At 47.5% G+C, this 15511-nt stretch overlaps 1 protein-coding gene across 1 annotated transcript in view; it reads left to right on the forward strand.

The window, feature by feature from the left end:
• Positions 1-2681: 2681 nt before the first annotated feature.
• WNT3A (Wnt family member 3A) overlaps positions 2682-15511 on the forward strand; it is a 91094-nt gene continuing 78264 nt past the window's right edge. Inside the window, exon 1 of the mRNA XM_037385484.1 lies at positions 2682-2871. Within this exon, the coding sequence (XP_037241381.1) occupies positions 2801-2871 (71 nt within the window). The 5' untranslated portion in view covers positions 2682-2800. The remainder of the gene's footprint in view (positions 2872-15511) is intronic.

The raw sequence follows: 15511 nt of genomic DNA on the forward strand, positions 1-15511 counted from the left end.
ATGCTGCCCGCTGAAGAAATCAGTACAATCCTGTGTGTGTACACGCACGCGTGCGTGTGTGTGTGTGTGTGTGCCTATGACAAAGTGGATTATCTCCATCCTTCCCAAATAAGCAGCTGCAAAGCAAAGAGGAAAAGGGAGAGTGGCTGAATTTGTACCTCCAGGTAAAGTTGCCTTGTGCTTCCTGGTGGGAGGGGCAGAGGCTTTGGGGGATGTTTAAATCTCTCCCCAGGAACAAAAGGAGGGGAGATTAGCTCGACCCCTGGAAAGGATGCGTGTCCTGCCCCTTCCTCCCCCTCCGTCCCCGTTTGCCAGGACCCCCACGCCCGGTGTCTGCGGGTCTGTGTGTGTGTGTGTCTGTGTGCTCCAGTCTGCAGTGTGAGCAATTTCACTTGAAAAGACAGAGAAATCCCCTCCTTTGAAAGTCTCAGTGTTTGGTTCTTTCCAGTAATGCTATAATTGGATGGGATTTTCTCTAATACAGAGGGAAAGTCCTTAAAATGATTTTTCACACACCACCACGCTCCTCCTATTCCTCATCCTACCTTATGCAATAAAACTCCTTTCTCCCTCTCCAGCCTCCTTGGCTCCTCTGGGGTGGGGGAGGGCGCTGAAGGGGGGTGGGGGGTGGGGGTGGGATGGATTTAATACGCTCAATATAATTGCAGCATCGACACGACAGAGATTTGCTGGGAAAGCCGGAGAGAGCATCCGCTCCTCCTCTGTGGAAGCAAGCGAGAAGCTGCTCAGATCGACTGGAGCTCAGCTACATGAAGCGATTAGATCTCAGAGCACTTGCCAGGGCTCACATTTGCAATCACTTGTCATCCAACCCTAAAGAAAATAATCAGGGCCCGACCCCTGCCAAATTCCCAATGATTTAAATATCCCCGAATGAACTGCATTTCTAGTATAATTTCACTAGAATGAATATATCTCTCCATCTAGCTAAACACAAACATATCTTTATATATATGCATATAAAACTCTGTGTGTGTAAATAGAAATTTTCCCTACTAAGGGAAAATATATATGCAATCCTTAATGAGAAAGAAAGCACATTTTGATTTGAGCTAATGCAAGGTTGCAAGCCTTCCTCCAACAAAGTCATTAAAAATTGTACCTCTCTTTGTTCCGTGTGAGCCACAGAAATTTTCTGATTCACAGATAAAACCAAGTCAAATAAATAAATAAAATCTCACCCAGTTCTTTCTCTCTCCCCTTAAAAAAAAACAAAGGGGGGGGGGGGGGCAACAAAAAAACAGCAAAAAATCCCCAACAGGCAGCAACCACAACAACCTCCAAAAAAAAAAATCACGTAAAAGAGAATCATCGTTGTTATTCCAGGGAGAAAATATCTCCTAGCTCATCCAGTGCCTCCATCCCCTCGTTTTCGCCTTTCCAGCCCCCTTTCAAATGACCCAGGGTAAGGAGAAAGCCTGTCAGCTGGGTGACACTTGCTCACAGATACAGCAAGCTTTAAACAATATGTTCCAGAGGAGCAGCAAATCTAACCGCGTACCCAGTCTCGAGAAGCTACATCTTTATAATAACACTAATCATAATTTTTTTTTCTGTTTGTTGGTGGGGTTTTTTTTCTTATTTCCACCCCACTGAAAACTTGCAGATTTTTGGAACCACGCAATCCAACCCCACTCACCCCCCACCACCGCCACTGAAAGGAGAGAAATTGTTACAATATGTAGAGAAAGAAATTAAAAAAGAGATCAATTACTAGTGCCCTGTGGGGTGGATCTGGTGGATGAAGTCGTTTGCAGCAGCGCCTTCGCCAAGTCCGGGGCTGGGACTCCTGCAAATTGCGATGATCTGGATGAGCCTTATTGGGATTTGCATTGAAGAAGTTGATTTCTTAGCAGATGTCTTCAGTGGAGCTCTTGGATATCTGGCTGGTTGGGCTGGTGGGGAAGGGGTGTGCGTGTCTGGGGGGGTGTGCGTGTCTGTGTGTGTGCATGCATGTCTGGGTGTAAATCCTCTTTTTTTTTTTTTAAATGAAAAAAAGGAGAGGGGGAAAAAAAGAAAAGAAAGAACCGACTGAAAGTTTCTAGAAAGTTAGTTGAAATGCATCTTGACTGTCACTGTAAGGAAACGGGGATTTGAGAAGACAGAATAGTGAGAAGGAGCAAATCGAGAAAATAATAATTTTTGTTAAAAATCATACTTCCCCCCCACCCCTTTTTTTTTTTTTTTTTTCCCCACATTTTAGTAGCTTCGACCCAGGGAGTGAAATCCGGGCAGGTTGTTATAGCTACCCAAATCCACAGGGGTCCCCCCTGTCTATTTAAACCCCCTAAATCTTCCTTCCCCTTTTTAAAACTACATTTTATCCCTTGGCTTGTGGGCCAACGTGCCCCCTAATGAGTATTAAAACACTATCTCCTTGCAATTAGCTCATTCCTGACTTCGCGCTCCTGATTGACAGAACAAGCCAAAGCATCAGAATTCTCCCTTTGGCAATAAGTGCTGATTGGGTCCTTTTTAAGAGAGCTACTTCAAACTTTTTTTTTTTTTTTTTTTTTTTTTTTAATATTTGCCTTCAGTGTCTTGGCTGAGAGAAGAGTTTTTTACCTCTCTGAGATTTTTTTTTTCCTTGAGAGTAGTAGAGGAAGCAAGAGAGGATTTACCTGGTCGGGTTGAGTTCACTTCATTTGACTTTTTTTTTTTAAATTATTGTTATTATTATTATTATTATTAAAATAATCATCCTGCCTCAGAAGAAAGGAAGGTTTTTGGCAACTCTGGTTAAAAAAAAAAAAAAAAAAAGAAAGACAACTTTTCATCAATGGCCTCTTTTGGATATTTCCTGTTTCTTTGTGGGTTGAGTCAGGCTCTGTCAAGTTACCCAATCTGGTGGTAAGTTTTATTCTTCTTCTTTTTTTTTTTCCCCTCTCATTTTCATTTATTTTTCCCCTCCTCTGTTTTCTCTGCAACCCCTGAGCTTAAGATGACTTGAAATTCTCCTTTCGTTGCCACTCAGCTAAAGAGGTGGGATTGTTCCAGCGCCAGCAAGTTCTTAGAACCTGCATTTCACCTCTTTTATTTATGCATTCACTTTGTTTATTTTGACTGGGTTATACCTGATCTCTCCTTCTCCTACTGTAAAAGAGAGAGAGCGAGAGAGAGCGATCGGAAAGTTATTTTTTTTTTTAAGTGCTTTGATCCTCTCCTGTGAAGAACAAAAGGCGCTGCCTGAATTAAAGAGATAATGATACAAGTTGACATGAGCATTTCAAGGTGATTTCGAGCTAGTCAGGTGGAAGGAGGGGGGGGCAAAAGGCTGAAAACTTTTTTTTTTCCCCTTCGCTTTAAGGAATATTTAGGGGGAAAGGGAAAAAAAAGGGGGGGGGGGGGGAGTGTAAGGAAAGAAAGAGCAAGGAGGTGAGAGGACGCAGAACAACCTGGGCTGGTTATGGAAAGGCAGAGCTGGGAGCAGGGACGGGGCTGGGGGCGATGTGCCCGGTGCTGCCGCGGAGCTGCCCCGCGTAAGATCGGCGGGGACCTGCGCACCCACCTTCCCCCGGTATAACGCACTTTTTTTCTCTCTCTCTTTTCCCGGGTTGCAGCTCCTTTTATTTTATTTTTTTTTCCTCCGCGCTTTGCACCCTACGCCTTTAAGAGCCTTTTCTCTCTCTCCCCCACAAAAAGCAAATGGTGCTGGGCAAGGCATGTAACTGCAAGATCTGCTCTAATTACCCCGCGGAGGTAATTGGGCTCAGGGAAGCCCTAGCGCAGGAAGGCTCCTGCTCCGCAGGCAGCTGACGGGCGGGCGCGCAGGGAGAGCGGAGCGGAGCCGCGCAGGCGGGTGTGCGGTGCACAGAAGCCCCGGCAAAACCGCTCTTGCTCCGCGCTGCACCGCCGCCTGCGCGGGTGCGGAGCTGCGCGGGTGCGGAGCTGCCCGGCTCGGGAGCTGCCCGGCTCGGGAGCTGCCAGCTCCGCGCCCGCGGAGGGGAAAACAAGCTGCGCGGTCCCTGCAGCCGCTCTACGTGCGGAAGCGGTGCTGTAAATAACTCAGAAGCATCCCCCCCCCCCCCCAAAAAAAAAAAAAAAAAAAATTTTTTTTTTAAGTGCATTTAATGGCTGCCCCCCCACCCCACCCCCGCCTGGCGAGGGGCGCTAGCGGGGCTCAGGTGCGCTCCGCGGCGGGCGGAGGCGGACGGGGGCCGCGGTCCCTCCCGCCCGCGGCCGCGCTGCCCGGCGGTGCAGAGGTGAGGGTGTTGAAGGCAGCCTCTCCAACTATGTCAGGTATGTCTGAAAGCAGGGAATTCGTTGGGATGGGAGAAAAGCAATAAAATGCAAATGTATTCTTGGGAAGACAGGCAGAAAGAGCACCTGGACGGGAGTCATTAAAAAGCAATCTTTTATTCCCAGCCACCATCTAACTTATAATTAGAAACTCGGCTTGCATTCCTGATTGGAGAAGGAAACGCATTCCTTTAATACCAACATAAATATTCCCTTGTCACCCATCGAGGGTAGAGCGGTCGGTCCCCGGCCCCCCTCGGCCCGCAGTCCTGCGCCCCGCAGGCGAGAGAGGCGGCCCTGGGAGGGGGGGAGGGGGGCGGGGAGAGGGGCAGGGGGTCCTCCAACCCAGGGCGTCAGGTGTGGGTAGGGGGACCACAGCCGCGACTCTTTGGGGTTTGGGGTTTTGTTTGGTTTTGGAGGTTGTTCCCACACAACACACATCTTTCCCCGGTGCCCACCAGCGGGTTTAGATGTTTCTGTCGCAGTGACACCAAGCCCCTCGGGCCATGGAAATGCAAAGGAGGTTCTGGTTGGGGTGGGGAAGTCGGAGAAGAGGCTGGGTGCTGTGACATTGGCTGCCCAAATCCCCCTTCACACCCACCCCCACCCCTTTTTCCCTCTGTATTTATCCTCAAGGCAGGATACCACCTCACGGCCACCCCACGGCTGGAGCTGGGGGGCAGCCCTGCGGGCGGGGGAGGGGGGGCTAGGGGGTGGCACGGGGGTCCCCCCCATGCACCCGTGCACGTCACGGTACCGGCAGGTGCAGTTTCTTTTCTCCTAGTCGAGGACGGTCTGCTGCAAACCAGCTGATTTTAGCAAAACAACCATGCTGCTTTATTTTATTTTAATTTAATTTCCTTCTTTTCTTTTTGGGGGGGAGTTTTTGTTGTTTTTCTTTTTTGAAGGGACTGCAGAGAGGGCCAGCAGTATTTTATTCTGGTAGTGCAAGCAACGAACACCTCATCTCAGCCATCCCTGTTTAAAGCCTCTCCTATATTAGCTCATAGCGACTTGACTGCTTATAGCAAAAAATCTGTAATTTACCATCCCCAAATTGTCATGTCCCCCCCATAGTAGTTTCTAATTAAAGCATCACTCACTCTAAGGTCCGCAGAGGTATGGACACTTGGGCTGCTTTCAGCTTCAAGACAATTTGAGCAGAGGCAGGGACTGAGACATCATATTCTCAGTAGGTTTTGGTTAATTATCCTCCCAAAGGAAAGAAATCAGGGGGGAAACATCGAATGTGTATTTGTCAGGGGGAGCAAGTGGGGGTGTGTGTCTGTTACTGTGTTTTCTATCTACCTCTAAACAGAGCTTTTTACTTTGCTGAGCTGATTAAATTGCTCGTCCCACCATGGCATAGGTTTAAAATCAGGCCAGGCAGTGCTGGTGGCCTCCACACAGACCCAGATGCCTGGTACCTTTGGAAAAAGTTCAGTGGAACAAAAGGGAAAAGATCCCCTGGAGCAGGGATGCTCTCACGCTCCATCTGCATCCTTTCAACCATGATGAGGGGGAAAGATACAGGAGCTTCTTAAAACCAGAAAATTCCCAAATAAGGCATTTACAGAGAGGGATGAAATAGGCTTAAAAAATAATGATTTAGAAATAATAAAAAAGAGGGTACTGATACCCATTGGGGCTGAGCTGGCAAGTTTTTAGGGCTGTGCTGGCATGATTTATTGTGGCACAGTAACCCCGCAGGACCTTCTCCAACGCAGTGCAGCGTTGTGCTGTTCAGCCTAAAGGAGCTACTGGTAGCAGCAACAGGCTCTTCCACACCCAGGGGGCCAGATTAAGAGCAAAAATGTGGGTTGGTTTGGGATCTTTTTTTTTTTTTTTTTTTTGCCAAATGTTAGTGCTGTTCATTTTTTGGTTTGTTTAAAAAAAAAAAAAAAAAGAAAGAAGAGAGAGTGGAGTGAGTGAAGGAAGACTTGGGAAATTCAGAAGCAGAATTCATGTGTGGGGAAGGATTAGAAGTAACTTGTCCCCTGTCCTGGGAGGGGTCTGGGGTCCATGTGGAGTCACAATAGAAGCATGAACAAAATTAAAACTTTTTCCAGGTAACTTGCACTGCCTTGGCTGACTGGCTGACTGCACATGGAATGGAAAAAGCATTTTATTTTGGTTTTGAATCAGTGACATGTGGCCTGACTTGGTCTGAGGACAGCCGGAGTACAGAAATGGTGCAGAAGGGAGAAGGGTTTGGTTTAGGAGGAAAAAACCAGCAATAAAAATGAACACGGAGCTTCAGTGCTGGGCATCTTCAACTCCTGTAGCCCAGGAGGATGGTAGTAGGGGAGATGATCACTGGAGAGGATCTCTGGGCTGAATTAGAAGTATGGGCAGACCTCCTCACCGTGGGAGAAACCTGCTTACTGGCATCTCAAATGTTGTTCTTCCCGGGGTGAGAGGCAGCTTGGTGCGTGCTGAGGGATGCAGGTAGTTAAAGCCTGTGCCTGGAGAAGGACTGGGAGAGGATGTGTCTGGGAGGAGATAGGTGCTGGCTGGGACCTTATGTGGTGGCATTGCTGTAGGCACCGGTGTCTGTCCCTTCCTCTGTTCTGCTGGTTGTGGTGGGGCTTCCGTCTCCTCTGCTGTTCCCTGTAACACCGGTCTCATTCTAACTGGAGTGGGATGAGATCAGCCCCATAATGAACTGGGCAAGGAGACGAGTCATAGCCACAAGCAGCAGAGCGAATGCCGTGGTACTGGAGATGTCATGCTGGTGTTTGGGATGTGCGTTAGGAATATTTTCCTGGCTGTGACCTGTGTTTGCTCTTGGCTTTTTATTGTTTATTCCCCAGACTGGACACAGAAGCTCTGTCAGTTTACACATTCCGTGTAGGCTGAAGTTGACCAACCCTGTGATGTCCTGCAGTAGCCACTTTACAGCCCATAAGGGCTGGAGAATGTGATCTAACATATCTTTCCATCTCTATTTTTTGCAATTCAGGAAACGTAAGTGCATGGGAGCGGGGTGGGAGTGAGCCTTGCCAACAGAAGGACAAGCAAACTGGTAGCATTGCTGCAGCAACACGCAGGTGCAACACCTGAACGTGCCACTGTCAGAGTTTGGTGGCAACACCACAGTAAGAGCAGTGCACAGGTAAAGTCCTGGCTTATGCTCTGGTTCAGGTCTCTCCTGGGATCTGTCCCCCTCGAGGTGGGTGGAACAGCCCCCCGTTTATGCTGGGGTGGGTTCTGGATCCCATGAGATACCCGAGTCTCCTTTTGCTGTAAATTCTGGAGAACCAAGCTGAGTCTTGGCAGGCTCTGCACTTGAGAAAAGCGAAGCTCAGGCCTTGGCAGAGAGCAGCTATGTGAAGTGAGGGGTGATCGTTCCCCATTAGCCAGGATGGAGGCAGAGCCGTGGAAGGTCACCCAAGGGACAGCACGAGCCACGTGCGTTGGTACCAGAGCTCCTAAAGCAATCTCTAGAGCTCAGAAATATGAATTGCATCTACCCACTTCTCTGCTTGATTAACTGGAGTTGAGGATTTTGACATTTCCGAGGCAGTGGCATCCATCTCCCTTTCCCCTGCTACTGCAGTAGGTTGAGGTGTGACGTTAAACAGCTCCTCTGCAGAGGTGGCTGCATTTCAGCCGCACACAGTGCGATCCCTGCACATGCAGCCTTCTCCCACCCTTGCCCCAAGGCTTGGGACTTGCCTTTATATACATGTATCTGTGTTACAACTGTATCTGACATGGCTCTGTTTGCCAGGCAGCCATATAATCACGGAATGATGTTTTAGCCTATTATCAGATACCAGCTCACCCACCTGCTTGGATTTTCCGGAGCACAGCACGGGCGCTTTGCACCCAAGCGGCAATGGGGATAGAGGGCGGCTGGGTCAAGGGGATCTCGCTGTGTAGGTGGTGAGAAACAGCCTTTGCCTGGTCTGTCCACAGGGTGTAGTGTGCCAAGGGTAGGGGAAACATTTTCCCATCTCCCACTTTTTCTTGGTGGGACTGGAGAAACTGACTCTACTGGTACTTGTGTTGCTCCTGGCATAGTCCAGGCATGAAGAGCTGTGCTGGTGAGATTAAATGACTGGACCAAGATCACACAAGGAGCCTTCTTTTACAGCAGAAACCGAAAATTTTACAAGGTCTTAGCAAGAAGTGCCTGTTTCAAACATGGGGATGGCTGGGACTCTCCCAGAGTGCACAGTGTGTATTAAAGAACAACCTTAATCTACTCAGATTTTAGACTCACTTTATTAAATTTTGTTGTCCTGCTACATATTCATTGATTTTTTTAATTATTATTACTATGCTTTCAATCTTAAGAGGACTTATTAGTTAAGTTAACCTAGTTAAGTTAAACCAGTGACTTGATATGTAAAGCACTAGACACAGGCATTGCATCAAGCAAGCAAGCCTTTCCTAACTAAGATAACCAAAGTGAATCACCTTGCTCCCCAGCCCTTTCCAGGTAGCCCCAGAGGCAAAACATGTCTTTTACAGACATTAGAACACCTCTAAGACTTCTTGCCTGAAAACTTTAGAGCACTTACTAACATGGCTTAAGCTCTGATATGTGCCCAGGAAGGGAGAGGATGTGTTTTATTCCCATTTTTCAGTTAAGCATAGGCAGAAGAATTTAAAGGCCTTGCCCAGGACATTGCAATAAGCCTGCAGCAGGGCTGGGTGTAGCACCAAGCTCTACTGAGGACACACAAGTCTTTTCTTCTCCTTTCTAAAGACCTTTCTGCAGAGACCTCATGTCAGTGGGTGCTATTGCAGTGCACAGCACCAGGGCAGGGTAAAGACACAACTGCATGAGGGGCAGGAGGCATTTCTGAAGTGGAGGGGTCCTGTTCTCTCTGAGCTCCTGTGCTGGCTCGATGAGCCATTTCACTTGTGCACGTGGCATTTCTTTTTCCAGACTCAGCTCTACAGCTGGGCCTGCTGTCAGTAGAGTAGTTGGAACAGGGGCATGCTCATAGCCCTGCTTTCTGTTGGCCACAAAAGGCTTTTTGACTGTTCCCTCTAAAGCATCAGGCTGGAGGAGCCTTCACTTTAGCTGTGATTCTGTGGCCTCTCCTAGGAAAGAAAATCAAGGATTGCTGATTGTACCAGGGGAAATGAGACTGACTCACTGGTGTCTCCATCCCAAATCTATGGGATCCCTTTCCTGCTCACATCCCGCTTCCTGCAACTGGGATGAGTCAATTCCAGCCTTGCAGCAATGCTGCTGCTTTTGCAGACAGGGACTGCCGGTCTCTGCACCGCTTCCCGTACCGCTAGTGCTCAGCATGGGTGCAAAGCAGCGGAGGAAGGAGGCTGTTCTGTGCTAGACCTCGCAAGGGACAGATGTTTTTGCTTTGCATGTATGGGAGCACAAGCAAAGCCCAACGGGACAACCTGGCTTGATGTGCCTCCTTCCCCCTTGGTCAGCATTTGTGCTTGCTTTCCTCAAGTGCATGATTCAAATAGCCCGGCCGCATTTCAAAGGGGTTTATTTGGCATAATGACAGCACTTAACAAGCATTGCACAAGCGTGTCACAGGGGGAATCCTCCGGGCTCTGAGTCACGGATGCTCTGTTTGGAGAGCCGAGCCGTGCGCAGTAGGGTGAAGGCAGCTGGCTGTGCACTGAGTACGCAGTCTCATCCCCAGGGCCTCCTGCGAGCAGGTAGAGACCGGTCCTACTCTTACCAACATCCATGTTGAATTTCCTTCCCAGAGCAGGGCTGGGCTCGTAAGCTTGCTCTGGATCCCAAAGAGAACCCTGCAGGGCCAAAGAGTGCAGCTGGGAAGTGGAGAGGTGGAGCATGCAGGAGGTCTGGAGACCATTGCTGCAATGAAGGAGAAGGGTTTTCTAGGCTCAAAACAGACACCCTGGTGATGTGAAGCATGGTGCTTTCTGCCCAGTCAGGTGGTGGCAGGTGCTGGGGTGATGGTGCCAGTTGAAACCACTGAAACACAGTGGAAAGGAAGGGTAAATAGCCAGGGGAGAAGTATTGGTGAGAGCATGTATGTCTTGTCCACATGCTCAGCTAAGGCTGGATAGGGCACAGTCCCAAGGCTGCAGCAAGAGCTGCTCCCATCCTGTCTCACTAAACTTGTCTCTGCTTTGCTGACACCACTGAGCAGCAAATGAAGTCCAAGGTCCATAACAGCCAAGACAGTTCAGTGGGGCTTAATACTGAAAGGAGAGGAATACTCAGGAAAGTCTGTGAGGGCAGGAGCCCTCCCATGACATACCCAACTTTGCTGGATCAAGCCCAGGGTTGGCTTGACAGAAAAGCCACTCCTGAAACTGTCTATGCCAACTGTTTCCGTCTAGCTCAGGCCATTCATAATGCTTTTCTCCCCTTCTGTCCCTTTAAGAGTGGCAAGGTTTGCTTTAAGTCCTGTTATTGTTGTAGCACAACATGTAAAAATTCGTCAGTTCATCAGTTTGCTCCAAATTCTACTGGCACTTGCAAAAAACAAGGGGAGGGGAGAAGAACCAACACATTAACTCCCTTGTTCTGAACTCCTAACATAGGGGACTGCTTTTAAAGACAGCCTGTAAACCAGGGGAGAGCGTTATGCATCACAAAGATGTTGTTTGTCCCTTCTTGTTTGTTACCTGCATATTCACAGGCTCCTTCCTACTCGGATGTTGCCGATACCCAGAGAGAGCTTTGCATTTGTAGAGCCTGGGCCATCAAAGGACTTCAAGGTGCCTTTGGTCTCCTCATCACAGTTTCTGTTCTGTATAGATAATAGTCAGGTATGCTTTATACTAGTATAGTGATAATTCTTAGCAGGGATACTGTTTCTCTTTTCCAATATGGATATTCCTCCACACTTTATCGGTGTGAAATACTTTTCTCTTGTTGCATCTTTGCACACTCTCAGGCTTCACCAACAAGGCCATGTCATAGCACATGGGCTGGTTCCCTTCCCACATCACAGGCCTCGCAAGGCATCCCAGGTGTCTGGGCTGGTCATTTCTCCTCTTCCATGGGGCTCTGTAGGCTCAAAGTGTGTTGGAGCAGGTTTGCCTAGAGGGCTCAGAGAGTGCCTCAGAGGTCCCTTGAACTCACATCATGGTAGACCCTCACATTTCTGGCCTGGCCTCATGTCTGTCACAGGTTTGGAAACTCTCCTGGTTGCCATACATCAGCCCTAGTGTTCAGTTGAAGCATGCCTTCCAGGAAAGACATCTGTTCCCAACATGAAGATGCCCAGGTTCCCATGAGGAGCCCATGCATAGGTTCTGCTTTCAGTTCAGATGCTTGATGGCACCCTGGTTGTCCTCAGAGGCCTGGCAGAGATTGTATACAATCCACTGATGACATGCTACTTTCTCAGCAGCGGATGGAGGCCAGTCAGGAAAAGCCTAGAGCATCTCAGTGGCACTCGATGCCTGTCTGCAGGCAATGGAGCAAAGCCTTGGGGTGGAATTCATTTTGCCCATTAAATGTCTCCATCCAAGCCAGGTGCTCTTGGCTACTTTCACTGATTGGGAGAAGTGGGAACTTATGGTGCAATTCATGTCTGTCATTTGACTGAGCTTGACTGGTCAAATCCTCTGTGACTACAGAGGAGCTGAGGCAACCAGCTCAGAGCTATCTCTACCGCTGTCATCCCAGTTTAGTCAGATTATACCCAAGACGTGAAATCCTCTTTGAGAGTTTGCTCATTTGCCTATTTCCTAGCTGTTAAAATATGAGGTCTCATTCCCATTGCCTGGCAGTTTCACATGGGTAAAATCAAGTCCTGGACTTTTTCTCCATCGCTTTCCTGTATTTTAATAAGTTGTTCAGTGCGTAGTACTCACTGGTGTACTGGAATGGGGTGCAGCCGTGGTGTGCTATTGCAGGAACATGCGTGCCATCCAGGCTGGTACTAAAAACCTCGAGGCCACCCCTCTCCTCAGCAAATTCACACCTTCTATCATATTTTGTCATGTCTCAGCATAGCTGCTGAAAGCCCAAGCAGCTTGAGGGTTTTGCAGCTTTCTCTGTGATTTATTTAATCCTGCCTCTAATCCAGCACACTGCAGAGCACAAATGCATCTTCCTCAAACTCCTTATCTTCAAACAAATCCAGTGGCTTCCACCATCCTCCAACCACATCCACAAGTCTTTGGCTCAAGCTTGTTATAGAACTTCATCTCAAAACTTTTTAAAGAGATATAAAATGAATTTCTGGCTTCCTTATAGTGACAGCTATCTCAGCAGAGGGGACTGTAACTCCTATTGATGCAAGAGTTGTATCAGCATTTCTGAGAATTCCTCTGATGTTTTATTTTCAGTTCTCTGAAAGCGAAAACCTTTTCTCTTTTCCTGGTCTATATCTCTTATTTTCACTATCCGGGTTCATATTTCCTCCACATCTCTGCCGGAAGGTGTAGTTTCATGGCAGTGGTTACGCACATTCAGCTTTCCAAAGAAGTCACTGCTATTCCACAGAATTCACATGGTGGGACAGAGCGGTGAGGAAAGACAGAGCCCATCTGTGCTACAGCCAAGCCTGGGAAATGAAGCCAAACAGCACTGAGCAGAGCAGGAGTTTCTTTGGCTTCCAGAAGGATGCACCTTGTCTAATAGAGATATTTACTCAGGGGTGGGAAGGCAGGAATGAGACTCCCTGAACAGTTGCCAAGCCTACCATTCAGTTTGTCCCTCTGCCCCCAGAAGAACAACAATAGCGCCTGTTGCTAGACAGTCTTGTGTGGTATGACAGAAAGCAACTCTAAATCCTTTGCAGGCTGAGGGACACATTTAAGGGAGCCTTTCCATTTTTTTTTTTTATGAGCCTCCAGTAGCTGGGAAGAAACGAGACAGGCTAAGTTTCTGCTGGACAGGTAGGACCCCATCCAGAGCCCAGTGAAGATGGGGGGAAACGCCACTGGGCATCAGATAGGATTTGTAGAATTTGCTGGGAGACCCACAGTTCCTTTAGAAGCATAATAATCTGGTTAATGCTGATTTCAGGGAGATGCAGGTTTGATTTCTGTCCTTCGGAGGGAGAACAATGTTGCAGCTTTAGCAGTCTCTAGCCAAGTTTCCTTTAGAGTTATTGGCGAGAAATAAGATGAAACTCATCTGACATATGTTAGACACTTACTTTCAGATGAGATGAATCACATCCCAGCTGTGCCAGTTTTCTCACCATTGCCTGCAAAAGGATTCTGAATGACTAGGTCAGACAAAGATAACTCCTTTTAGACAGATGAATCCAGCTTCGTTGTCTTTTTTTTTTTTTTTTTTTTTTTTTTTTTTTTCTTCCTTTGGATATGCTTCTAAAGGCTAGGAGCATCTAGGCATTTTATGAGCTACCTGGACATGTAGAATACTGAAGGAGGATACTTCCATTGAAAGGCCCTTTTGAAAATCTTGGTGGGCATTGCTTTACAACTTTAGTGACTGAATTTAAAAAGTGAATTTAAAAGCCTATCGCTTGAAGCCCTGATGTTGCATTCCACATATGTATAGAAAAGCTGAGGAAAACCCCCTTACCTCAGAAGAGAGTTAGAAGGGAATTCTTAGGAGGTATCAATGTATTGCACATTCTCCCATGGAAAGAGCAGTCCAGATGCATTTGTCATGATATAATTTGCCTAACTGATCTGGACCAGGAGAGCTGGGTACCTCATTTCATCCTGCATACCACAGTCTCCTTGTGGACTGGCTTTGTAATGGTGGTAGAGAGCCGTCCTGAAGGCTCTTGAGAACAGTACCCTTCTGAAGATGCCAGGAAGATGAACTAAAGCTGTTTTGAAGTGTGTGTTGTTAATAGCCTGTTATTTTCTGGCAGCGAGGGATGCAGGGATGGGAAGCTCGGTCCAGCCTAGCCCATTCACCAGCTGACTTGAAAAAAAAGCGTGCTCATTTTTTTTCAAGGCCTGGATATGCTCCCTTTTACAAATAGTGTAAATCTACAAGCGATAGAAAGTGGCAGCCCGATCTCCAGGGTCTGAAAGCTGTTTGGCTGCAGCATTAGCGGAGGGGTGGTTTGCTCACCATCTGGAAAGATTTGCTGGTGGAAGTGCTCAGACAAAACAACAAGGGTCTAAGTGGAAAAGGACAGAAGAAGTGAAGTGCAAGGCTATTTAGACACATAGTTCTGGCTTTATGCCTTAGACTTATCAACTGCATTGCTGCAGCCTGATCAATTAACTGATTTTATTGAGCTGCCCCTTGTCAGTGGATGGCAGTGACTGGTCCATGAATATGAATGTGAGGAAAAGTGGATTAGCTCTGTTGCTTTTATCGAAGTGCTTATTTCTCCTCACAAGCTGTAGAGAGAACAGAAGTTAAGCAGCACAGATTTAGCTGTCTAACTATTAGACACCTTAGGTTAGTTGAGATGCATCCCTCTGTGGGTTTGCAGGAATAGGTATACCAGCTTCTACCATCGTTAAATCATTTGATCCAGAAATCATCTCATCCACCCTCATGTGCCCCAGGCTGGATTAAATATACCTAAATCAGAATTGTGAAGAGGTAATGGATATAAGAGGTAGTTAGCACTGAGTCATTACTAACAAGAATGTCATCTGGCTAAGGAAGAAGTTTACCATATCACAGCCTTCTTCTAACAGGACAGGTCACGGATATTAATGGACTGATTGCAAAACCTAAAATAACAGAGAACTAAGGGAACAGTGAGAACTAGCTTTTTGCCTGAAAGAGTTTAGAGTCCAGACAGATGGGGCAAACAACTGAGTTGAAAGAGAATAGATAAGACACATTAGCAGAAGATTGGCAATCAGACAGGGAAATGCTAATTCAGTGGCCACCGGCATCCTTGGTGCAACTTGCCCACAGGCATACGGGAAGTCTGTGACAGAAAGGAGCACTGAGTCCATCTGTCCCCCTGACACAATGTGCAGGCTCAGTCTCCTGGTGAATGAAAGGTTCAAGCTCGGCTGTGATACGAGGCAGTATGTGCTCAGTACAGCGTTCTAACAGCTCCACTAAAATTACAAGTAAACTGTCATGTTTACCAGAAGAGTCTCCAAACTGCAGTACAGAAACTAAATTAAGAGTTATAGAGTTAATTTAAGGGTCATATAGTCTAGCAGGTGTTTACAGCCACAGATACAGCAGTGGTGCCTGCCACAAGCAGTGATGCTAGTGTGGCTCCTGTTGCCTCTGACACTGGTACTCAGGCAGAATAAATAGAGAAATTCTGTCCCGCTCACAGGCTCCAGGAATAGGGCAGTCCAGGCTCTTGTGTGGATTCTTGCATGCCTGGTTTTGTCCATCTCTAGTACAAGGCGGGTAGAGCAATAT

Source organism: Falco rusticolus, chromosome 4 (genome assembly GCF_015220075.1).
Source record: "Falco rusticolus isolate bFalRus1 chromosome 4, bFalRus1.pri, whole genome shotgun sequence".
Classification (NCBI taxonomy): Eukaryota; Metazoa; Chordata; class Aves; order Falconiformes; family Falconidae; genus Falco; species Falco rusticolus.